At 47.3% G+C, this 8,582-nt stretch overlaps 1 protein-coding gene across 5 annotated transcripts in view; it reads left to right on the top strand.

Annotated features, from left to right (window-relative positions):
- LOC135520758 (disintegrin and metalloproteinase domain-containing protein 22-like) overlaps window positions 1-8,582 on the top strand; it is a 128,933-nt gene that overhangs the window by 53,540 nt on the left and 66,811 nt on the right. For all 5 annotated transcript variants that reach the window (XM_064946530.1, XM_064946531.1, XM_064946532.1 and 2 more), the window contains exon 5: window positions 5,148-5,230. In XM_064946530.1, coding sequence (XP_064802602.1) covers window positions 5,148-5,230 — 83 coding nt within the window. The remainder of the gene's footprint in view (window positions 1-5,147; window positions 5,231-8,582) is intronic.

The following is an 8,582-nucleotide window of genomic DNA, read 5'->3' as shown; positions in this document are numbered from 1 at the left end:
CCTTAGCTCTGGCATCTTCCCCAATATTTGGAACCAAGGACTGATCACCCCAATCCACAAAAATGGAGACAAATTTGACCCCAATAACTACCGTGGAATATGCGTCAACAGTAACCTTGGGAAAATCCTCTGCATTATCATTAACAGCAGACTCGTACACTTCCTCAATGAAAACAATGTACTGAGCAAATGTCAAATTGGCTTTTTACCAAATTACCGTACAACAGACCATGTATTCACCCTGCACACCCTAATTGACAACCAAACAAACCAAAACAAAGGCAAAGTCTTCTCATGCTTTGTTGATTTCAAAAAAGCCTTTGACTCAATTTGGCATGAGGGTCTGCTATACAAACTGTTGGAAAGTGGTGTTGGGGGTAAAACATACGACATCATAAAATCCATGTACACAAACAACAAGTGTGCGGTTAAAATTGGCAAAAAAACACACACATTTCTTCACACAGGGTCGTGGGGTTAGACAGGGATGCAGCTTAAGCCCCACCCTCTTCAACATATATATCAACGAACTGGCGCGGGCACTAGAAAAGTCTGCAGCACCCGGCCTCACCCTACTAGAATCTGAAGTCAAATGTCTGCTGTTTGCTGATGATCTGGTGCTTCTGTCACCAACCAAGGAGGGCCTACAGCAGCACCTAGATCTTATGCACAGATTCTGTCAGACCTGGGCCCTGACAGTAAATCTCAGTAAGACCAAAATAATGGTGTTCCAAAAAGGTCCAGTCACCAGGACCACAAATACAAATTCCATCTAGACACTGTTGCCCTAGAGCACACAAAAAACTATACATACCTTGGCCTAAACATCAGCGCCACAGGTAACTTCCACAAAGCTGTGAACGATCTGAGAGACAAGGCAAGAAGGGCATTCTATGCCATCAAAAGGAACATAAATTTCAACATACCAATTAGGATTTGGCTAAAAATACTTGAATCAGTCATAGAGCCCATTGCCCTTTATGGTTGTGAGGTCTGGGGTCCGCTCACCAACCAAGACTTCACAAAATGGGACAAACACCAAATTGAGACTCTGCACGCAGAATTCTGCAAAAATATCCTCAGTGTACAACGTAGAACACCAAATAATGCATGCAGAGCAGAATTAGGCCGATACCCACTAATTATCAAAATCCAGAAAAGAGCAGTTAAATTCTATAACCACCTAAAAGGAAGCGATTCCCAAACCTTCCACAACAAAGCCATCACCTACAGAGAGATGAACCTGGAGAAGAGTCCCCTAAGCAAGCTGGTCCTGGGGCTCTGTTCACAAACACACCCTACAGAGCCCCATGACAGCAGCACAATTAGACCCAACCAAATCATGAGAAAACAAAAAGATATTTACTTGACACACTGGAAAGAATTAACAAAAAAACAGAGCAAACTAGAATGCTATTTGGCCCTACACAGAGAGTACACAGCGGCAGAATACCTGACCACTGTGACTGACCCAAAATTAAGGAAAGCTTTGACTATGTACAGACTCAGCGAGCATAGCCTTGCTATTGAGAAAGGCCGACGTAGGCAGACATGGCTCTCAAGAGAAGACAGGCTATGTGCTCACTGCCCACAAAATGAGGTGGAAACTGAGCTGCACTTCCTAACCTCCTGCCCAATGTATGACCATATTAGAGAGACATATTTCCCCCAGATTACACAGATCCACAAAGAATTCGAAAACAAATCCAATTTTGAAAAACTCCCATATCTACTGGGTGAAATTCCACAGTGTGCCATCAGAGCAGCAAGATTTGTGACCTGTTGCCACGAGAAAAGGGCAACCAGTGAAGAACACGCACCATTGTAAATACAACACATATCTATGCTTATTTATTTTATCTTGTGTCCTTTACCATTTGCACATTGTAAAAACACTGTATATATATATATATATATATATAATATGACATTTGTAATGTCTTTATTGTTTTGAAACTTCTGTATGTGTGATGTCTACTGTTAATTTTTATTGTTTATTTCACTTTATATATTATATACCTTACTTGCTTTGGCAATGTTAACACATGTTTCCCATGCCAATAAAGCCCCTTGAATTGAATTGAATTGAGTCTTGTGGTAGAGAGAGAGTGTTGTAGTAGAGAGAGAGTCTTGTGGTAGAGAGAGAGAGTGTTGTAGTAGAGAGAGAGAGTCTTGTGGTAGAGAGAGAGGGAGTCATGGTAGAGAGAGAGAGAGTCTTGTGGTAGAGAGAGAGAGTCTTGTGGTAGAGAGAGAGTCTTGTGGTAGAGAGAGAGAGTCTTGTGGTAGAGAGAGAGTGTTGTGGTAGAGAGAGAGAGTGTTGTAGTAGAGAGAGAGAGTGTTGTAGTAGAGAGAGAGAGTGTTGTGGTAGAGAGAGAGTGTTGTGGTAGAGAGAGAGAGTGTTGTAGTAGAGAGAGAGAGTGTTGTGGTAGAGAGAGAGTGTTGTGGTAGAGAGAGAGAGTGTTGTAGTAGAGAGAGAGAGTGTTGTGGTAGAGAGAGAGTGTTGTGGTAGAGAGAGAGAGTGTTGTAGTAGAGAGAGAGTGTTGTGGTAGAGAGAGAGAGTGTTGTAGTAGAGAGAGAGAGTGTTGTAGTAGAGAGAGAGAGTCTTGTGGTAGAGAGAGAGTGTTGTAGTAGAGAGAGAGAGTCTTGTGGTAGAGAGAGAGTGTTGTAGTAGAGAGAGAGAGTATTGTGGTAGAGAGAGAGTGTTGTAGTAGAGAGAGAGTCTTGTGGTAGAGAGAGAGAGTGTTGTAGTAGAGAGAGAGAGTCTTGTGGTAGAGAGAGAGGGAGTCATGGTAGAGAGAGAGAGTCTTGTGGTAGAGAGAGAGAGTCTTGTGGTAGAGAGAGAGTCTTGTGGTAGAGAGAGAGAGTCTTGTGGTAGAGAGAGAGAGTGTTGTGGTAGAGAGAGAGAGTCTTGTGGTAGAGAGAGAGGGAGTCATGGTAGAGAGAGAGAGTCTTGTGGTAGAGAGAGAGAGTGTTGTAGTAGAGAGAGAGAGTGTTGTGGTAGAGAGAGAGAGTGTTGTGGTAGAGAGAGAGGGAGTCATGGTAGAGAGAGAGAGTCTTGTGGTAGAGAGAGAGAGTGTTGTAGTAGAGAGAGAGAGTGTTGTGGTAGAGAGAGAGTGTTGTAGTAGAGAGAGAGAGTGTTGTGGTAGAGAGAGAGTGTTGTGGTAGAGAGAGAGAGTGTTGTAGTAGAGAGAGAGAGTGTTGTGGTAGAGAGAGAGTGTTGTGGTAGAGAGAGAGAGTGTTGTAGTAGAGAGAGAGAGTGTTGTGGTAGAGAGAGAGTGTTGTGGTAGAGAGAGAGAGTGTTGTAGTAGAGAGAGAGAGTGTTGTGGTAGAGAGAGAGTGTTGTGGTAGAGAGAGAGAGTGTTGTAGTAGAGAGAGAGAGTGTTGTGGTAGAGAGAGAGTGTTGTGGTAGAGAGAGAGTGTTGTAGTAGAGAGAGAGTGTTGTGGTAGAGAGAGAGAGTGTTGTAGTAGAGAGAGAGTGTTGTAGTAGAGAGAGAGTCTTGTGGTAGAGAGAGAGTGTTGTAGTAGAGAGAGAGAGTCTTGTGGTAGAGAGAGAGTGTTGTAGTAGAGAGAGAGAGTCTTGTGGTAGAGAGAGAGTGTTGTAGTAGAGAGAGAGAGTCTTGTGGTAGAGAGAGAGTGTTGTAGTAGAGAGAGAGAGTCTTGTGGTAGAGAGAGAGAGTGTTGTAGTAGAGAGAGAGAGTCTTGTGGTAGAGAGAGAGGGAGTCATGGTAGAGAGAGAGAGTCTTGTGGTAGAGAGAGAGAGTCTTGTGGTAGAGAGAGAGTCTTGTGGTAGAGAGAGAGAGTCTTGTGGTAGAGAGAGAGAGTGTTGTGGTAGAGAGAGAGAGTCTTGTGGTAGAGAGAGAGGGAGTCATGGTAGAGAGAGAGAGTCTTGTGGTAGAGAGAGAGTGTTGTAGTAGAGAGAGAGAGTCTTGTGGTAGAGAGAGAGGGAGTCATGGTATGCAGCGGGGCAGTGCAGAGCTGCTTCCCTGTGTTCGGCCCAGGGGAGGGTGTAGTGCAGGAATTGATCCAGTGATAAAAGCTGTTTTCCCTCTGAGAGGCCGGCTTCCTGTCTAATGGCAGTTAGACCAGGAGAAATAGACCAGGAAGAGACAGCACTTAGACATCATACAAATCTATATGAATAAATATGGCTTTATGTACCACACGCACATGCAGCCTCACGCAGCAGAATGGGCCTAAGCACTCTGTGGTTTAGAAAAGCCTGAGAGATGGAGAGAGAGACATCGAGGGGGAGGGGGAGAGACACGTCAAGGGGGAGGGAGAGAGAGACATCAAGGGGGTCGATCATTGCTGTGGCTTCCTGTCAGTAGATGATCTGATGAGAGAAACAAGAGGAAGGTTAAGATAGGATATAGGGATGAGAGGAGGAGTAGTGAGGAGGAGAAGATCTCCCTCTCAGATCATTAAATGTGACCTGGTTGAGCCCCCAGACCATTTCCGTGCACCTGAGATAACATCTGCAAATCTGAATACGCAACCAATAAACTTTGATTTGAGACACACATCCCTGTAGTCTTGATTCTGTCGAACGTATTAGTATTCACAGACACCCCTTGGTCTATGTGAGCATATACTCTGTGATAGGTTACTTCAGTCTCGGGATCTAAGGGTGAATGCTCTGTGTATATTGTGTGGTCAGGACAATGACCTTGTCCAGAAAGAGAACAGGCACTCGTGTTGATCTGTAAGGAGTAGATATGTGTTTAAACTGATGGTAGTAGCTCCACCTTTCAACACATTGCTGACATCTTTGGTTGTTTCTGGCCAGGAGGCTGGATTGGCTCTAAAGTTACCGTCCTCTATGTCACTGACAGTTGTGTTAATCTATCTCTCTCTCTCTCTCTCTCTCTCTCTCTCTCTCTCTCTCTCTCTCTTTTTATCCCTCTCTCCATCTCTATCTATCCCTATCTCTCAATCTTCATCTCTCTCTCCCTCTCTCTCTCTCTCGCTCTCTCTCTCTCTCTCTTTTTCTCTTTCTCTATCTCCCTCTCTTTTTATCCATCTCCATCACTCTCTATCCCTATCTCTCAATCTTCATCTCTCTCTCTCTCTCTCTCTCTCTCTCTCTCTCTCTCTCTCTCTCTCTCTCTCTCTCTCTCTCTCTCTCTCTCTCTCTCTCTCTCTCTCAGGGAGGAGAACATTGTTATTACCAGGGGGTAGTGCGGGACATCCCTGAGTCCTTCGTGGCCCTCTCCACCTGCCACGGCCTGCAGTGAGTATTCTGTGTGTGTGTCTGTGTGTGTGTGTTTTCTTCGGATCAGTATTACCTTCCCTCTGTGTCTCAGTCTCAGGCCTAAATAGCAATTATCCCATTTAGGTAATATGCCAGTATAATTATTGCAGACTAGCTGATCGCTCTCTCTCTCTCTGTTTTGTGTGTGTCGTGCGTGTGTGTGTGTGCATGTGGTCCAGTCATGACACGCAAATGCCGCCACTCAGAGCTAGTTTCCTTTATGTTGTGTTGGTCCCACCTGGACCTGATCCCAAGGCTCGTACAGGAAGCTGAATTGAACACCAGAGAGCACCATTTGTGTAGCTTGATGCTACCAATCACCTCAACATACACATACAGTCATACTTTATTTCTCTTTCTGTTCACACACAAACACCTCTCTTCCTCTTCCTCTCTTTCTTCTCTGTCTCTCTTTCTCCCTCTCTCTCCATCCTCTCTCCCTCCTCTCTCTCGCTCTCTCTCGCTCTCTCTCTCCATCTCATCTTCTCTCTCTCTCTCTCACTCTCTCTCTCTCTCTCTCCCTCCTCTCTCTCGCTCTCTCTCTCCATCTCATCTTCTCTCTCTCTCTCACTCTCTCTCTCTCTCTCTCTCTCTCTCTCTCTCTCTCTCTCTCTCTCTCTTCATCTACTCTCTCCATCTCTCTCTCTCTCTCTCTCTCTGTGTCTCTCTCTCTCTGTCTCTCTCTCTCTGTCTCTGTCTTTCTCTCTCCATCTCTCTCTCTCTCCATTCTCTCTCTCTCTCCTCCCTGCAGCATTGTCCTGTGGGACGTCTCTGTTTCTCAGGCTGGTATTTTTAGTTGTTCTCTAAAGCAGCGCTTTCTCTGAGAGAGAGATGGGTCAGCTGGAGAAAGCCCTGCAGGGAGGTGTGTGTGTTGTATGTATGTTTATGTTTGTGACTATATTGGGATATATTCGACAGTATTGGGCGTCTCGAATGCAGAGGAAACACACACACACTCAGAAGAAACACACACCTGCAGTGACACACACCTGTGTCAGTCAGAGAGACGCATCTCTTCTATATACATCTCTCAGCAAGATGAGAGAGAGAGAGAGAGAGAGAGAGAGAGAGAGATTCTCTCTCTTATGCTGAGTCAGGTCTTTACCATAATGTACATCCTGCCTTGCCTTCACACACACACACACACACACCCTGTCGGGCTACAATATAATATTAACAGCTGAAGTAGGATTGGGACTCAATTGAATGTACTTGTCCCAGTGTCCATCAGGCTCTAAACCACAATGTGACTCAGAGAAAACTGTTCTTCTAAACCAGATATACCCAAACTCTGCCGTCGGGGGTACACTCTGCCATCGGGGGTACACTCTGCCGTCGGGGGTACGCTCTGCCGTCCGGGGTACGCTCTGCCGTCGGGGGTACACTCTGCCATCGGGGGTACACTCTGCCGTCCGGGGTACGCTCTGCCGTCCGGGGTACGCTCTGCCGTCGGGGGTACACTCTGCCATCGGGGGTACACTCTGCCGTCCGGGGGTACGCTCTGCCGTCCGGGGTACACTCTGCCGTCGGGGGTACACTCTGCCATCGGGGGTACACTCTGCCGTCCGGGGTACGCTCTGCCGTCGGGGTACACTCTGCCATCGGGGTACACTCTGCCGTCCGGGTACGCTCTGCCGTCCGGGGTACGCTCTGCCGTCGGGGGTACACTCTGCCATCGGGGGTACACTCTGCCGTCCGGGGTACGCTCTGCCGTCCGGGGTACGCTCTGCCGTCGGGGGTACACTCTGCCATCGGGGGTACACTCTGCATCGGGGGTACACTCTGCCGTCGGGGGTACGCTCTGCGGTCGGGGGTACGCTCTGCGGTCGGGGGTACGCTCTGCCGTCGGGGGTACGCTCTGCCGTCGGGGGTACGCTCTGCCGCCGGGGTACGCTCTGCGGTCGGGGTACACTCTGCCGTCGGGGTACACTCTGCCGTCGGGGGTACACTCTGCCGTCGGGGGTACGCTCTGCCGTCGGGGGTACGCTCTGCCGTCGGGGGTACGCTCTGCCGTCGGGGGTACGCTCTGCCGTCGGGGGTACACTCTGCGGTCGGGGTACACTCTGCCGTCGGGGTACGCTCTGCCGTCGGGGGTACGCTCTGCCGTCGGGGGTACGCTCTGCGGTCGGGGGTACGCTCTGCCGTCGGGGGTACGCTCTGCCGTCGGGGGTACACTCTGCGGTTGGGGGTACGCTCTGCCGTCGGGGGTACGCTCTGCCGTCGGGGGTACGCTCTGCCGTCGGGGGTACACTCTGCCGTCGGGGGTACGCCAAATGAAAGTGTAATTTACATTTAAATAAAAAAAATGTCAAACAGTGCATTTATATTTTCCAACGGCGTTATACATTTGGGTGAGGTTTTTTTCTCGCCTGAGTAGCCTTGTTTCACTGCCAAATATAAAATGAAACCATCTAGTGTTCAGTGAAATAACAACACAATGTCGAATACAGGTAGCCTAGTCAAATAATTAACATCCAATCACGTTAACTGTTACTCTCTCGCAGAAAACCACTCTTGCGCAGACATTTTGAAACAAAACATGTCAATTTGAAAAATAAGCCATGGGAGTTTTTGGAGCGAGAATATTACGGCGTTCGAGTAATAAGACATGTATAAAAGCAACAGACACCATTAATAACAACAATTCCACGTTTCAAGATTGCTTCGATCACGTTGACTGGGATATGTTCCGAATAGCCTCAGACAACAACATTGATGTATACGCTGACTCAGTGAGCGAGTTTATTAGCAAGTGCATTGGTGATGTTGTACCCACTCTAACCATTAAAACCTTCAATAACCAGACACAGTGGATTGATGGCAGCATTAGCGCAAAACTGAAAGCACGAACCACTACTTTTAATCATGGCATGGCGACCGGAAAAATGACCGAATACAAACAGTGTAGCTATTCCCTCCACATGGCAATCAAACACGCTACGGTCAGTAGAGAGACAAAGTAGAGTCGCAATTCAACGGCTCAAACACGAGACGTATGTGCCAGGGTCTACAGTCAATCACGGATTACAAAAATAAAACCAGCCCTGTCGCGGACACCGACTGTCACGCCCTGACCTTAGAGAGCTCTCTATTGTCTCTATTTTGGTTTGGTCAGGGTGTGATTTGGGGTGGGCATTCTATGCTCATTGTTCTATGTTTTGTATTTCTTTGTTTTGGCCGGGTATGGTTCTCAATCAGGGACAGCTGTCTATCGTTGTCTCTGATTGGGAACCATACTTAGGTAGCTTTTTCCCACATGTGTGTTGTGGGTAGTTATTTTCTGTTTAGTGTTTTCTGCACCTGACAGGACTGTTTCGGTTTTTGTTTATTT

This window comes from Oncorhynchus masou, chromosome 29 (genome assembly GCF_036934945.1).
Source record: "Oncorhynchus masou masou isolate Uvic2021 chromosome 29, UVic_Omas_1.1, whole genome shotgun sequence".
In the NCBI taxonomy this organism is placed as follows: domain Eukaryota; kingdom Metazoa; phylum Chordata; class Actinopteri; order Salmoniformes; family Salmonidae; genus Oncorhynchus; species Oncorhynchus masou.
The sequence above is the reverse complement of the archived record's forward strand: the minus strand, read 5'-3'. Positions and strand labels throughout refer to the sequence as shown.